The 17,902-nt window shown below is 50.5% G+C and overlaps 2 protein-coding genes across 2 annotated transcripts; one reads left to right on the forward strand and one right to left on the reverse strand.

Annotated features, from left to right (window-relative positions):
• Positions 1 to 2,148: 2,148 nt before the first annotated feature.
• Positions 2,149 to 4,319, reverse strand: LOC133362001 (tumor necrosis factor receptor superfamily member 1B-like). The gene is made up of 3 exons (XM_061580973.1): positions 3,728 to 4,319; positions 2,901 to 3,062; positions 2,149 to 2,768 (listed from the first exon to the last, which is right to left on the reverse strand). Exons 1-3 carry the CDS (start codon positions 4,197 to 4,199, stop codon positions 2,395 to 2,397), a joined length of 1,008 nt encoding a protein of 335 aa, XP_061436957.1. The 5' UTR covers positions 4,200 to 4,319; the 3' UTR covers positions 2,149 to 2,394.
• Positions 4,320 to 15,553: 11,234 nt separating this feature from the next.
• On the forward strand, positions 15,554 to 17,687 carry LOC133361999 (catenin delta-2-like). The gene is made up of 4 exons (XM_061580971.1): positions 15,554 to 15,680; positions 16,180 to 16,324; positions 16,939 to 17,137; positions 17,254 to 17,687. The coding sequence occupies exons 2-4, from the start codon at positions 16,201 to 16,203 to the stop codon at positions 17,405 to 17,407; spliced, it is 477 nt and encodes a 158-aa protein (XP_061436955.1). The 5' UTR covers positions 15,554 to 15,680; positions 16,180 to 16,200; the 3' UTR covers positions 17,408 to 17,687.
• Positions 17,688 to 17,902: the final 215 nt, after the last annotated feature.

The following is a 17,902-nucleotide window of genomic DNA, read 5'->3' on the forward strand; positions in this document are numbered from 1 at the left end:
AATAAACATAGTGATGGAATAAAATAAAAAAATAGGATTTACCCTTTCTGAGGTATTAAGAGGTTTCAAACACCAAATGGACCCCTATCACAAGGCATCCAGTCTGCACTAACCACACAGACTTGCGGTAAACCGTTGAAACAATATACTTCGGTAATGTATGCATCGTCCTTTAAACCGATTGGCCTATACAACAACATGGATTCTTATGATGAGTGTATCACGTTCGAGTTGCGGTGCCTTCTGCTAATAATTCCTAACTCCAAGCCAGCACGGTAACATTCTGTTAAACATCGAGAGGCCTGGTCGTAGGAGAGACTGTGAACACTGCTGAAATATTCTCTCTTCACGTGAATCAACATCCAAATCGGAGACTTTTGTAACATTTTATCTGTCACAGTGTTCGCTGTTCGTAACGACACCGTACTCTTCTGCACCTCACAGCGGGGCAAATTGTCTGAAATGTTCAGTGATTAAGGTTTCAGTCGTGAGGGAGTGTCTGTTAATATTGTCGGCTTATTAAAGTTATTCACTGTTCTTGATTCTTTCGGTAAAGTCACGTAGAAAGGAAATAATAAAAAAAAAAACATTATGTTTATTTTATTTTATTAAAAAATGAATAATAATAAAATATTAAAAATAAAACGTTAAAATGTTTTCTTTTTTAATTTTATTATTTCCCTTCTACGTGACTTTCCCGAAAGAACCAAGAAGATGAATCCCTGCAGTCACGAAAGCTTTAAATCGAAATGTATTCACTTTTATGTTGTCTCCAAAGCAGTTTGTGGCATGCGGTAACCTTGATTTGTGTCCTGTTACAAGCCATGTCTCAATTTACAGAATGTAGTTTTATTAATCACACCTCATCATCACCACTCATTGTGAAATTATTTAGCCCTCTCCAGTTGATGTAATTAATGCGATGAGTGTTCTATGTTGGATCATTTAGAGGGCTTCAATCGACGGGCTTGAAAAACTCCGGCTACAGCTTATAAAACTGTCATCTCTTTACACAAAAAATGTGGTGCAGTTTGCCCTAATGACGTCATGTCACGGGATTAAGTGTCCATTACAATCTTGTCGGAGAACAGAGCATCACCCCGTGTTAGAGAACAACCCGCAGAAGCATGCTACGTGGAACTACCACCAGGAGCCACAGCTTCCCTACACGCATGGCGAACAAACCAATATATATCTTCTCGGTTCATTCGGTAAAGTCACGTAGAAGGGAAATAATAAAATAATAAAAATAAAACAATACAATTCTCACGACGTTTCGGCCACAACGCAAGAAGCCGTTCTCAGGTGAAGAACAGGTCTGTCGGGAAGACAGCGTCTGAATGAAACACCCCAGGCTTGGAGCGTATATTTAAGCTGGGTTGGAGGAGGAAGAGCGCCTTGACAAAATAATTTGCATATCAAGAGGAATTTTGCATATTTATGGGAAATGCAGATATGGGATTAGTCACTACTTGTGAAATGCGTAGGAGGTGGGCAGGGGTTTTTAAAGTCATATTATGCCCGTGCATTATGCCGGATTAGCAGCATGAAAGGGAGGGGATAGGGGTAACATTAATAAAGGGAAGGAATGTTTTTATTATTTTAATATTTCCCTTCTACCGAAAGAACCATGAAGATGAATCCCTGCAGTCACGAAAGCTTTAAATCGAAATTCAAACCAATATTTTTAATTCTGAGACCCAGAATTATTTGACTAATCAACTTCAAGATGGCAAATTTCTTGCAGTCAACTCACTGGACTTAAGAAGCCAATGTATCCACGCTTGGGCAGCTGACACATGGATTTAAATGCAACATCTCTTTGGTTGCTATATCAATGTTTCTGAGCCCTGAGCCAATTTCAGTAGAAGACCTCCTCAAATTTCGATTTAAAGCTTTCGTGACTGCAGGGATTCATCTTCTTGGTTCTTTCGGTAAAGTCTTGTAGAATGGAAATAATAAAATAAAATAAACATTATAAAATAATATAATAAAATATTTTATTATGCTTAAATTGTATAATTATATAATTTGTATTATTTATAATAATATATTTAATGTTTTATTTTTATTATTTTATTATTTCCATTCTACGTGACTTTACCGAAAGAACCAAGAAGATGAATCCCTGCAGTCACGAAAGTCACCTAGAAGGGAAATAATAAAATAAAGCATTAAAAAGTAATATAATAATATATTTCATTATGCTTAATTTCTAAAATTTTCTTATTTTAATTATTTATAATAATATATTTTATTATATTTTTATTATTTTGTTATTTCCATTCTACGTGACTTTACCGAAAGAACCAAGAAAATGGACGTCCTCAAACTTGGTTTTTTGACTAACATGACCATTTCAAAGGCCCTTCCCCCCATCTTGTTCGACCACATTCAGTCCGCCGCCGCCGTCGCCGCCGCGTGCATTCTCACCGACCCTCCTGGCGACGCTCCCTTTGCGCAAATCCCCAGCAGCATCTCGAGCTGCCTCTCCAACCTCCTCGCCCGCTTCGTCTCGTTCCCCCCACGCTGCCTGCGCCCTTCCTGCTCCCGCCGCCGCCGCCTCGCGGCACCGGCCAGAAGCTTCCAGATGTAGGCGGCCTCCTTCGTGTCGTGGTGGGCCAGGCACGGCAGAATCAGGTGACCGACGCTGTCCACGAATCGCAGGGTCGCGTCCACGCACGCGTACTCCGGCTGGGGCGGCGGGTTAGACGACGGAGGCTCGGCACCATCTTCCCCTGCGGAGGGAAGAGAGGCGACGCGTCTTGCTACCGGCATACGACGTTTCGATTGCAACACAAGCAATCGTCATCAGGTGTAAATGAAATGCAATCACCCAGTACGGCATCTACTGCCCTCCGAAGCCAGCAGCTGCTTCTCCGACTATGCCATCGATCTACGGTTGCAGCAGAGCGCGTCGTGCGTGGAGGCCCCGGGCAGCAGCTGCACGGAGCCCGGAGTGAAGCAGTTTGTGTGCGGGCGGCACGCGGCATCGGCCGATACCTCCGGGGAGAAGAATCCCCAAGGGCACGGGGCGCAGTGCGTGTCTTCGTGCGGGGATCCTGCGGTGCCGAGCAGAGCGTGAGATGGGGGTGCACGGGCAGACAGAGAGAGAGAATGTAGAGATGCGTAGAGAGAGAGAGAAAGATGAGAAGAGAATAGGCATTGATTGGCGCTGGGAGATGGCTGGGAGATAGCTAGGCGACGGGAAAGTGGTGATAAGATTCCCCGACTTGACGACTAAATACATTTACAAATGACGCATTTATAAATAACGCGACCTAACCCAAGAACCTTTATTATGAACAAATGAATGATCATCAGACGGATGCATGTAGGAACCAATTAATGTCCGAGTGGGGTAGAAAGCTCGTGCTGGGCACGCAGAAGCTCTATCCCGATGGGCAACTGGTGATTGGAGCCAACAGAACAAATGAAATAATGCGCAAATGATTTCACCTCTCCACGAATGAATAGGTCATGTGCACTCGTGCCTTTAGCGAGGACATCCTACCTGTGCATGTACGAGCCGAGCGACATGCAGAACCAAGTACTACAATGAATGAAGAATGCATGAACGGGGAGTGTGGGCGTTCGTGCATTTTTGTTGATGGGGGAGGTCACGCGGAAGGAACTGTCATCGATTCAACTAATTAAATAAGACGCAATAATTGAGTAGCGTCTTGGTACGAGCGAATCGATCGCCGAATGAACCGCGACGACACACGTGGTGTATCCGCCCCCCGCCCCCCGTGCGTGCCTTTGGTGACGACGCCGTGCCCAGCGGCGCAGCTTCTGTGCGGCACGCAGAACTCCTGTAGCAGGAAGGTGCCCGGCTCGCACTCGCACACACGGTCGTGCGTGGGGCTGCATTCCTTCGCGAGCCGATGACCCTCCTTGCACCCCGGGCCGCAGTAGAGACACCGGTCCAGGGAGTTCCAGAACTGGGTGTAGTGGCGTGGCGGGCACCGAGTGCAACGTGCCTCCACGTGGGACGCGTCCTCCAGCTGCTTCTGCTGCCCCTCCACGGCCTTCGTGGAGAACGGCAGCGAGACGCGGTGGCCCGGGGGACACAGCCCGTACGGATGGGACGGAGAAGGCTTCTTCGCGTCGTCTGCCGACACCGTCGACGCCGCTGCCGCCCCCGTCGTCGCCACCAGCAGCATTGTCGCGATGACGGTGGTCATCGTCGTCGTCATTGTCGCTGGCGTAGCCCCGACGCGACCTGCGAAGGGGGGTGCGGGAGCGCGCACGGTTGTGTTCAAGCGCAGGTGGGAGACGTGACGTCGTCGGTGCGTGGTCACGCGACCGGTGAGAGATGGCCGTGGATTGGGGGGAGGTCTTCATTTCCACGGAGGATCGAGCGTGGCTGACGACGACGACGACGACGACGATGTGGAGATCAGCAGGCAGGGGGTATCGCCGGCCATTCGATCAGCAGCGGCAGAGAGACGCAACGAGACGAAGGGAAAACGACCGAATTCAAGCGCGAGTTCACAGTCGATGGGGATAAAAAATGACACGAATGATCCATTCTTCTGGAATCTTCTCGACACAATCGGATCGGCACTGCACCATAGACTCAACACAGTCCATAGACTCAACACTGTCCATAGACTCAACACTGTCCATAGATTCAACACTGCACCATAGACTCAACACTGTCCATAGACTCAACACTGCACCATGGACTCAACACTGCACCATAGACTCAGCACTGCACCATAGACTCAACACTATCCATAGACTCAACACTATCCATAGACTCAACACTGCCCATAGACTCAACACTGCACCATAGACTCAACACTGCCATAGACTCAACACTGCCCATAGACTCAACACTATCCATAGACTCAACACTATCCATAGACTCAACACTGCCCATAGATTCAACACTGCACCATAGACTCAACACTGCACCATAGACTCAACACTGCACCATAGACTCAACACTGCACGATAGACTCAACACTGCATGATAGACTCAGCACTGCACCACAGACTCAAAACTACACCATAGACTCAACACTGCACCATAGACTCAACACTGCACCATAGACTCAACACGGCACCATAGACTCAACACTGCACGATAGACTCAACACTGCACCATAGACTCAACACTGCACCATAGTGCACATAGACTCAACACTGCCCATAGACCAACACTGGCACCATAGACTCAACACTACCATAGCACCCATAGACTCAACACTGCACATAGACTCAACACTGCACCATAGACTACATGCCATAGACTCAACACTGCACCATAGACTCAACAATGCACCATAGACTCAACACTGCACCTAGACTCAACACTGCACCATAGACTCAACACTGCACCATAGACTCAACACTGCCCAAGACTCAACAGCCCATAGACTCAACACTGCACCATAGACTCAACACTGCACCATAGACTCAACACTGCACCATAGACTCAACACTGCACCATAGACTCAACACTGCCCAATAGACTCAACACTGCACCATAGACTCAACACTGCACCATAGACTCAACACTGCACCATAGACTCAACACTGCACCATAGACTCACACTGCACCATAGACTCAACACTGCACCATAGACTCAACACTGCACCATAGACTCAGCACTGCACCATAGACTCAACACTGCACCATAGACTCAACACTGCACCATAGACTCAACACTGCACCATAGACTCAACACTGAGACCCATAGACTCAACACTGCACCATAGACTCAACACTGCCCATAGACTCAACACTGCACCATAGACTCAACACTGCACCACTAGACTCAACACTGCACCATAGACTCAACATGCACCATAGACTCAACACTGCCCATAGACTCAACACTGCAGCCATAGACTCACACTGCACCATAGACTCAACACTGCACCATAGACTCAACACTGCACCATAGACTCACACTGCACCATAGACTCAACACTGCACCATAGACTCAACACTGCACCATAGACTCAACACTGCACCATAGACTCAACACTGCACCATAGACTCAACACTGCACCATAGACTCAACACTGCACCATAGACTCAACACTGCACCATAGACTCAACACTGCACCATAGACTCAACACTGCACCATAGACTCAACACTGCACCATAGACTCAACACTGCACCATAGACTCAACACTGCACCATAGACTCAACACTGCCCATAGACTCAAGCACTGCACCATAGACTCAACACTGCACCATAGACTCAACACTGCCCATAGACTCAACACTGCCCATAGACTCAACACTGCACCATAGACTCAACACTGCCCATAGACTCAACACTGCACCATAGACTCAACACTGCACCATAGACTCAACACTGCCCATAGACTCAACACTGCACCATAGACTCAACACTGCCCATAGACTCAACACTGCCCATAGACTCAACACTGCACCATAGACTCAACACTGCCCATAGACTCAACACTGTCACCATAGACTCAACACTGCACCATAGACTCAACACTGCACCATAGACTCAACACTGCACCATAGACTCAACACTGCACCATAGACTCAACACTGCACCATAGACTCAACACTGCACCATAGACTCAACACTGCACCATAGACTCAACACTGCCCATAGACTCAACACTGCACCATAGACTCAACACTGCACCATAGACTCAAGCTGCCCATAGACTCAACACTGCCCATAGACTCAACACTGCACCATAGACTCAACACTGCCCATAGACTCAACACTGCACCATAGACTCAACACTGCACCATAGACTCAACACTGCCCCATAGACTCAACACTGCACCATAGACTCAGCACTGCCCCATAGACTCAACACTGCACCATAGACTCAACACTGCCCCATAGACTCAACACTGCCCATAGACTCAACACTGCACCATAGACTCAGCACTGCCATAGACTCAACACTGCACCATAGACTCAACACTGCACCATAGACTCAGCACTGCACCATAGACTCAACACTGCCCCATAGACTCAACACTGCACCATAGACTCAACACTGCCCATAGACTCAACACTGCACCATAGACTCAACACTGCACCATAGACTCAACACTGCCCATAGACTCACACTGCACCATAGACTCAACACTGCCCATAGACTCAGCACTGCACCATAGACTCAACACTGCCCATAGACTCAACACTGCCCATAGACTCAGCACTGCACCATAGACTCAACACTGCACCATAGACTCAACACTGCCCATAGACTCAACACTGTCCATAGACTCAACACTGCACCATAGACTCAACACTGCACCATAGACTCAACACTGCACCATAGACTCAACACTGCACCATAGACTCAACACTGCACCATAGACTCAACACTGCACCATAGACTCAACACTGTCCAGACTCAACGCTGCACATAGACTCAACACTGCCCATAGACTCAACACTGCACCATAGACTCAACACTGTCCATAGACTCAACACTGCCCATAGACTCAACACTGCACCATAGACTCAACACTGTCCAGACTCAACGCTGCACATAGACTCAACACTGCACCATAGACTCAACACTGTCCATAGACTCAACACTGCCCATAGACTCAACACTGCACCATAGACTCAACACTGTCCAGACTCAACGCTGCACATAGACTCAACACTGCACCATACACTCAACACTGCCCATAGACTCAACACTGCCCATAGACTCAACGCTGCACATAGACTCAACACTGCACATAGACTCAACACTGCACCATAGACTCAACACTGCCCATAGACTCAACACTGTCCATAGACTCAACACTGCACCATAGACTCAACACTGTCCATATACTCAACACTGCACCATAGACTCAACACTGCACCATAGACTCAACTGCACATAAACTCACATGCACCATAGACTCAACACTGCCCATAGACTCAACACTGCACCATAGACTCAACACTGCCCATAGACTCAACACTGCCCATAGACTCAACACTGCACCATAGACTCAACACTGCCCATAGACTCAACACTGCCCATAGACTCAACACTGCACCATAGACTCAACACTGTCCATAGACTCAACACTGCCCATAGACTCAACACTGCACCATAGACTCAACACTGTCCAGACTCAACGCTGCACAGACTCAACACTGCACCATAGACTCAACACTGTCCATAGACTCAACACTGCCCATAGACTCAACACTGCACCATAGACTCAACACTGTCCAGACTCAACGCTGCACCATAGACTCAACACTGCACCATACACTCAACACTGCCCATAGACTCAACACTGCACCATAGACTCAACACTGTCCATAGACTCAACGCTGCACATAGACTCAACACTGCACATAGACTCAACACTGCACCATAGACTCAACACTGCACCATAGACTCAACACTGTCCATAGACTCAACACTGCCCATAGACTCAACACTGCCCATAGACTCAACACTGCACCATAGACTCAACACTGTCCAGACTCAACGCTGCACATAGACTCAACACTGCCCATAGACTCAACACTGCACCATAGACTCAACACTGTCCATAGCGCACCGAGTTGAACGCACACACACACACGCGCGCACAGACACGCGCACACACACACGCACGCACAGACACGCGCACACACACGCGTGTGTAGAACCTTCATCCAATACAAGCTACAATGGCAGACTGAGACCCGTAACATGATAGAAACACATCTCACAAGAACTCTGACGTCAGAGGCTGTGTGACCGGGGCAGCCAGGATGCATCATCGCCTGCAGCGAGGTAGTGTGGGCGGTGGTGGTGTGTGTGAGTCTTAGTTTTTTCGGTAAAGTCACGTAGGTAAAAAATAAAATTAAAATAAAATAAAAATCACGACGTTTCGGAAGCAACACAAGCTTCCGTCTTCAGGTGATACAGATATTTTGCTGTGACAGTTTCACCTGAAGACGGAAGCTTGTGTTGCTTCCGAAACGTCGTGATTTTTATTCTTTTATTTTTATTTCATTTTTTCACCTACATTTTTACATCTCTCCCCGGCAAAGCACACACTCGGGTCTTGCAGGAGAATCGGCCCAGTAACTGGCCACTAAAACAAATGGCCAGAAAACAAATGCATTAAAACAATTTGTTTATGGGCAGCCATTGTAAGGCATGTCTTTACTTAACCAACCAAAAGAGAATTTCAAGAAATTACAGGAAAAGATAAAATAGTTTAAAAACATTACAATGTCTCTTCAACCACTACTATAGAGAAATGGTAATCGCAATAATTGTACACTTAGACATTTTCAATGTTCAGCCCTATAAAACTGGCAGCAGACATTGTATGTAGCTATGGTTCTCAAGTTTCGTACATAACAGGATAAACTCCACACCCTCGAAATGGCATTGCTGTTGCATTAGCATCTGTGCCACCCATTCACTAGACTGACCAATGCCATTGTAACTAGGTAAAAATTAACCCGTAAAAACAAAGTTTTTCACTCTAAATCCTTTATATGCGTGGCGGCTAGAGTCCTCTCGTCCTCTGGCTTGAGATGGCTGCCACCTATGGGTCAGATGATTGCCTGCCACCATAAAGCAATTGGTAATTAAATATAATTTTTTTTCCTAAATAGTGTAAAATTTAGGAAATTTTTTTCACGAAAATAAATTGTCACGCACAACGAGTATGTGTGCAAAATGTCAGCTCGATTGGATCACGGGAAGTGGGTTAAAAAACGACCGAAAGATTTGCACGGTCGTAAGCGCGCAAGCAAGTGAACTTAATATAAAGGATTTAAAAATACAACTCTCACAGCAAGTGTCATCATCATCAGAGCCATTAGCGATCCGATTAAATTTTCCAAAACAAGTCGTTGATTACAAGGGTAGTTATTCGGGCGAAACAGCGATTTGATAACCTGTACGATACTTTCGCAAAATATAAAGATTACAGAATAACGTTATTCTAAAACAATATATATTCAAAAAAACTCCCTTGGGGCAAACTGTGTGAGACCCCAAGACTTTGCCCAACAGTTGGCCGACAGAGTTGTAAACGGATAAATAAACGACCCCGTAAGAGAAACCAAATACTGTGATAACATTTAATGTTACATTTTTTCGCCACACAAATTAGTGCACAAGAACCTGAAACTTTCAGAGCAGGTTAAAGGCCGTTCGCACAGCCCAGCTGGAAAATTATCTTTGGGATTAAATGGAAGTTCCAAAGTTAATTATCTTCCGGTGTGGCGAGCCTAATTAACCACAAACATCCAATTAATTAATCAATCAAGCGCTCGTGACTTCCTCGGCTACCCAGTGAATACTTGTCTTGTTAATTAATTTATAAAACCGCACGTGTATTTAGTTTCTGTATCTCCAATCTGCTCACGTCACGTGACACCAGTTATAACGAGGGTGCAAATTTTATGTTTAAAAAATTAACCCGTAAAAACAAAGTTTTTCACTATAAATCCTTTATATGCGTGGCATCGGTTTTATTTTAGTATTCATTTCTGTTTTTCTTCGAGTAAGAGTTTCATTTTGATCACATTGGTATTTTAAATTAAATAAAAATAAATCCCTAAAAAGTGGAAAATTTTGAGAAAAAAATTTCACGAAAATTAATTGTCACGCACAACGAGTCTGTGTGCAAAATGTCAGCTCGATTGGATCACGGGAAGTGGGTTAAAAAACGACCGAAAGATTTGCACGGTCGTAAGCAAGCAAGCAAGTGAACTTAATATAAAGGATTTAAAAAGCAATCACAGATGACGTTACTCAGAGTTAAATGAGCAAAAGGCAAACATCTATGAATCATCGTGGCCAGTCGAGCTTGCCACTCACTCTTAGCTAAATAAATGACAATCTCCAACGATACTAAGAGGCTCATCTTCTTGGTTCTTTCAGTAAAGTCACGTAGAAGGGAAATAATAAAATAATAAAAATAAAACAATATTATATTATTTTATTATGTTTTATTTTATTACTTCCCTTCTACGTGATGACTTTACCGAAAGAACCAAGAAGATGAATCCCTGCAGTCACGAAAGCTTTAAATCGAGATATTAAGAGGTCTTTAACATTCCTATTCAATCTAGGATTGTCTTGATAATTGTTTTTTACCCTTCTATCTGGCAACAAAACTGACACCTTTTTTACAAGGAGTCATGTTTGCATTGACCACAATACCTGCAGTCGTAATGCAAACAAAAACACAACTCTGATCATGTATGTGCTGTCCTTAAATTAAACACAATTGCATTTTTTAAAAAATTCAAATAAAACCCGAAGTCAACTCACGTCACACACGCAATTTGTAATTGAATGAGCACGTTGCTTAATTAATTGGCCTCAGGTCAACGCCTCAGGCTAATTAACAGCTGGCCTAATTAACGACGTCTTAATTGGCCCGCTACTAATTAACAGCTGACCTCATCAACGACTCAATTTGGCGGGATTATTTCAACGAGCGATAATTAAATATCATCATTATTATTATTCTATTACTGCACATGAACTTTTATTTGTCGAGATTTTTTGTTTACTAATCTTGGAACTTACTCACAACTCACCCTCACCACTCACTCACCCTCACCAATCACCCTCACCACTCACCCTCACCACTCACCCTCACCCTCACCACTCTCTCACCCTCACCAATCACCCTCACCACTCACCCTCACCACTCACCCTCACCCTCACCACTCTCTCACCCTCACCAATCACCCTCACCACTCACCCTCACCACTCACCCTCACCACTCACCCTCACCACTAACCACTCAGCCTCACCACTAACCACTCTCTCACCACTCACCCTCACCACTCACCCTCACCACTCACCCTCACCACTCACCCTCACCACTAACCACTCAGCCTCACCACTAACCACTCTCTCACCAATCACCCTCACCACTCACCCTCACCACTCACCCTCGACACTAACCACTCAGCCTCACCACTAACCACTCTCTCACTACTCACCCTCACCACTCACCCTCACCACTCACCCTCGACACTAACCACTCAGCCTCACCACTAACCACTCTCTCACTACTCACCCTCACCACTCACCCTCACCACTCACCCTCACCACTCACCCTCACCACTCACCCTCACCACTCACCCTCACCACTCACCACTCACCCTCACCACTCACCCTCACCACTCACCCTCACCACTCACCACTCTCCCACCACTAATCACCACTCACAACCACCACTCACCCTCACCACTCACCACCCACCACTCACCCTCACCACCCACCCTCACCCCTCACTCTCACCACTCACCCTCACCACTCACCCTCACCACTCACCCTCACCCTCACCACTCTCTCACCCTCACCAATCACCCTCACCACTCACCCTCACCACTCACCCTCACCACTCACCCTCGACACTAACCACTCAGCCTCACCACTAACCACTCTCTCACTACTCACCCTCACCACTCACCCTCACCACTCACCCTCACCACTCACCCTCACCACTCACCCTCACCACTCACCCTCACCCTCACCACTCTCTCACCCTCACCAATCACCCTCACCACTCACCCTCACCACTCACCCCTCACCACTCACCCTCACCACTCACCCTCACCCTCACCACTCACCCCTCACCACTCACCCTCACCACTCACCCTCACCACTCACCCCTCACTACTCACCCTCACCACTCACCCTCACCCCTCACTCTCACCACTCACCCTCACCACTCACCCTCACCACTCACCACTCACCCTCACCACTCACCCTCACCACTCACCCTCACCACTCACTAATCACCACTCACCCTCACCACTCACCCTCACCACTCACCCTCACCACCTACCCTCACAACAACCGCTCACCCCTCACCCTAACCACTCACCCTCACCACTCCAATCGTCGCAGGCGTGTACGGACGCACTTATTCCTTTAAAAGAAGAGTGGTGCTGGTGGTGGAGGGAGGTAGGGGGGGACCACCCACTCACCTGCAGATACTTTTCTCGCAACGTCACGGCAGTCGGGCTCGCAATGCTCACAACAGCTGCTGCTGTCGGCAGGCAACGCAGCAGCAGCTGTAGCAGCAGCAGTAGCAGCACTCACCCTCACCAATCACGCTCACCACTAACCACTCAGCCTCACCACTAACCACTCTCTCACGAATCACCCTCACCACTCACCCTCGACACTAACCACTCACAACCACCACTAACCCTCACCACTCACCCTCACCACTCACTGCCGTGACTTGTTTAGCCCCTCCCCCTCTTGCTCTCGAGTCACATGACGTCATCTGTCCCTAGGCGGACGCGCTCATTGGCTACAGGATGCGCGTGCGTGACGTCATCACCCAGTGAGGAGTTCGCCGATTGGCTTACGTGGCAATGGAGGGGTGGGGGGGGGTTTGTTGTGTCGTGACGTCACCTCACACCGGACGCGCTTTGAGCCCCCGCCCCCAGCAACGGCGGACCAATCGGAAGAGCGGAAAATTCTCGAGGGGGCGTGGCCCCCGCGGAGGAGGACCAATGAGACGCGCGTATCGGCGGCGTGCACCAGAGACCCAACGACTACAATGTTATCTCAATAGGAATCGATCCGAGTTTATAATTTGACCTTGAATCGATTTTCTCTGCACGTGACTTCAGCTCGGAGGTCGCGTGGTGTGAGTGGGGAGTGGTGGTGCAGTGGTTAGCGCACCGTGTGTGTGTGGGGAGTGGTGGTGCAGTGATTAGCACACTGTGTGGTGGTGGTGGTTGTGGTGGTGGTTGTGGTGGTTGTAGTGGTGGTTGTTGTGGTGGTGGTTGTTGTGGTGGTGGTAGTGGTGGTGGTAGTGGTGGTTATAGTGGTGGTTGTGGTGGTGGTTGTTGTGGTCAGGGTCGGGATCGAACCCACGACCTCCTGTAGACCAGGCGAGGTGGTCAACATCTCATAGCCACACGGAGCCAACGGAACGGATAATGTAATCGATGATAATCGATCATCAAAGAGAGGGAGACACGCAAAACGATTATTATAATCGATGGGAATCGATTAGCAGAGAGAGACGCGCAAACCAACGATTAGAATCGATGAGAATCGAACAAACGATTCCCGGTGACGTCATAATCCGGAGACCATTGCCAAGTTCAAGATGGCGGCACCCAGGTTGGAGGTTGTTGTTGTGGTGATGGTTGTTGTTGTGGTGGTTGTTGTTGTTGTTTGTGTGGTGGTGGTTGTTGTGGTGATGGTTGTTTGTGTGGTGGTGGTTGTTGTGGTTGTTGTGGTGGTTGTTGTTTGTGTGGTGGTGGTTGTTGTTGTGGTGGTTGTTATTTGTGTGGTGGTGGTTGTTGTGGTGGTTGTTGGGTTTAACGAGGCTGCATTGTGTGAGGAGCTCACAAATCCTTGAAAGATCTGGGCAAAGTCCCTTTGGTGAGCTCCTCCGGCAGGCAAGGCTGCGTTGGCTGGGTCATGTAGCCCGCATGCCCAGCCACCGCATGCCTTAACAGATTTTGTTCGGCCGGATCGAGGGGGCTAGACGGGCGCGGCACGGGCTGGAGAAGAGATGGAGTGATGTGGTACAGGAGGACGTGGAGCTGATTGGACTTGCCGATGACTGGTACCAGCGGTGTCAAGATCGGCCTCAGTGGAGGAGGCTCGTGAAGGACGCTACTGGGCAGTTGGAGGCAGTCGCCCTCCAACAACAACGGAGGGCGGAGGAGCGACGCTCACAACAACGAGCGGAGCGCCGGGTGGCTAAAGCACAGCAAGTTGTCACAGTAGGGGGCACAGGTGGTGCATCAGCCAGTCATCTCGGTCATCTCAGTCAGTCGACCCATGGCACCTGCTGGGTCTGCCCCGTGACCTCCTGCCAGCGGGCGTTCGACACTTCACGTGGCCTCAAGGTGCACGTGGCCTGGCACAAGCGTCGTGGTGACGTCACCGCCACTTAGTGGCGAATGGCGGTTGCTGTTGTTGTAATGTGTGTGTCTGTGTGTAATGTCTACACACACACACACACGCTCACCTCTCCCCCACTCCCCTCCTCCCAGGCCGAAGGACTTTGTCACCACCATGGCCACCGCGGCCCTCCTGTCTGACGCTCCACGCCCTGCCCCTGCTGCTGCTGCTGCTGCCCCTGCTGCTGCTGCTGCCCCTGCTGCCGCCGCACCACCGCTTGGCTCCCTGCTGCGCCGCTGGTGGTCCGGCTTCGTGGGCGCTCTCAGAGGCTGCTTCTTCACCACCAGCACCGCCACCGCCGCCACTGCCAACACCGCCGGAGGGGGGCGGCAGAGAGAGAGAGGAGGCTTCTCGGTGGGGGAGGGTGGGGGAGGTGGCGGTGTTGGTGGTGGCGTTGGTGGTGTTGGCGGTGGTGTTGGCGGTGGTGGTGGTGGCGTTGGTGGTGGCGATGGTGGTGGTGGTGGTGGTGGCGGTGGTGGCGGTGTTGGCGGTGGCGGTGTTGGCGGTGGTGGTGTTGGCGGTGGTGGTTGTGGTGTTGGCGGTGGTGGCGGTGGTGGTGGTGTTGTTGGCGGTGGTGGTGTTGTTGGCGGTGGTGGCGGTGGTGGCGGTGCTGGTGTTGGCGGTGGTGTTGGCGGTGGTGGTGTTGTTGGCGGTGGTGGCGGTGGTGGTTGTGGTGTTGCTGTTGGTGGCGGTGATTGCCAGCAACCTGACAAGTTGGCGGTGGCGGTGGTGTGGGCGGCTGGGAAGCTGCGCTCAATATTCACGCTGCTCGTTGAGTGTGAGGAGGACGACCATGTGAGACCACGGGTGGGGCGCACGGGGGGACAAGGATATGTGTCTGTGTGTGTGTGTAGGTCGACTCAGCCTCAAATGTGTAAACATCGCTGCTAGGGCGACAAAGGGCATGGTGTTGGCCACCGACCCCCTCGTGTGCCGTGCCGGCCTTTACAGGTGCTACTCGCTCACAGCACTTGCTCCTACAGTCTGTTAAGGCTACACGGGGGATTTTTGTCTGTGAGGCAGTCGCCCTCCAACAACAACGGAGGGCGGAGGAGCGACGCTCACAACAACGAGCGGAGCGCCGGGTGGCTAAAGCACGGCAAGTTGGCACAGTAGGGGGCACAGGTGGTGCATTACCCAGTCATCTCGGTCATCTCAGTTGACCCGTGGCACCTGGGTTTGCCCCTTGACCTCCTGCCAGTGGGCGTTTGACACTTCACGTGGCCTCAAGGTGCACATGGTCTGGCGAATGGCGGTTGTTTGTGCATCTCCTCACCTCCCCGTGCCCCTACAGGTGCTTGCGTCTGCATGCGAGATGTTGCAAGTCCTCAGCTCCAGCCATGCTGGCGCATTGGCATTTAGCAACAATGGAAGCCTCGCGGCCTTAGCCAGCCTGCTGGGACGCACTCACAACCCTCACACCCTGGAGAAGATCACCGGTAGCAACCCACCCACACTCACCACCCACACTCACCACCCACACTCACCACCACCCACACTCACCACCCACACTCACCACCCACACTCACCACCACCCACCCTCACCACCCACACTCACCACCCACACTCACCACCCACACTCACCACCCACGCTCACCACCCACGCTCACCACCCACGCTCACCACCCACGCTCACCACCCACGCTCACCACCCACGCTCACCACCCACGCTCACCACCCACGCTCACCACCCACGCTCACCACCCACGCTCACCACTCACGCTCACCACCCACGCTCACCACCCACGCTCACCACCCACGCTCACCACCCACGCTCACCACCCACGCTCACCACCCACGCTCACCACCCACGCTCACCACCCACGCTCACCACCCACGCTCACCACCCACGCTCGCCACCCACGCTCGCCACCCACCCTCGCCACCCACGCTCGCCACCCACGCTCGCCACCCACGCTCACCACCCACGCTCACCATCCACACTCACCACCCACACTCACCACCCACACTCGCCACCCACCCTCGCCACCCACACTCACCACCCACACTCACCACCCACGCTCACCACCCACGCTCACCACCCCTACCCCAGGCACGCTGTGGAACCTGTCGCGCCACGAGTTTCTGAGGGCTGCGCTGGTGGAGCTTTGCCTCCCGGCGCTGGTGGAGCACGTGCTGGTGCCAGAGAGCGGCTGGAGGAGCAACTTTGGAGACTCGCCCGCCTCACCCTCCCCACCCGGCTCGTCCGCCTCGCCTTCCGCGGCGTTCTGCAACGCCTTGACGTGCCTACGGTAAGGGGCGGTGATTTCGTGGTGGACGTGACGGGGAACGCCGCGGTTGACGCGACGTCACGCGGTGGACGCGACAGGGAACGTCGGGGGTTCACGTCACGGCGGTGACATTGCAGGGAGTTGAGCTCGGCAGATCCGGACGGACGGCTGAGCACGTGGAAGGGCGAGGGGCTGGTGGACTGCGTGCTGCGCTTCGTCCGCTCGGCACTGAGAGGACGCAACATCGAGACCAAGGTGACCCCCACAGCGCGATGGGTAGCGGTGGTGTAGCGGTTAGCGCTACGCTGCTCTATGAACCCGGCGGCGGGTCCAAGTGTGTCGAGTCCAACTCGGTCGCAGACGTTGTCTTGGGAGCAACACTCTTCAGCGACACAACACAAGCTACACTTGGGTGTTGACCGCGTGACTAGAGGCTTCTTCAACCCGATGCGGATCTTCATCGCCAGCAACACGAAGAACCCCGAGCCCCTCACTCTTTGGTCTGCATCAGCAGCAGGCCACGCTTTCCCGCCCGTTGACAGACACTTGCGTGGCGTCCGAAACGTCGTGATTTAATTTAGTTTTAATTTAATTTTATTTTTCACCTACGTGACTTTACCGAAAACACCAAAGAGTATGAATCATCGCAGTCGCGAAAACTTCAGATCTACAACCCCTCGCCCCGCCCACCTTCTAGATCTTTCCGGCTCTTTCCCGAAGGCTCCCCGAAGGCTCTTGTAGACCACGTGACCGCCCAGCGGCCCCCCGTCCACCGGTGGCCCCCTC

The sequence above is a fragment of the Lethenteron reissneri genome, unplaced genomic scaffold (assembly GCF_015708825.2).
Source record: "Lethenteron reissneri isolate LAM-NWPU_2019-01 unplaced genomic scaffold, ASM1570882v1 scaffold_1326, whole genome shotgun sequence".
Classification (NCBI taxonomy): domain Eukaryota; kingdom Metazoa; phylum Chordata; class Hyperoartia; order Petromyzontiformes; family Petromyzontidae; genus Lethenteron; species Lethenteron reissneri.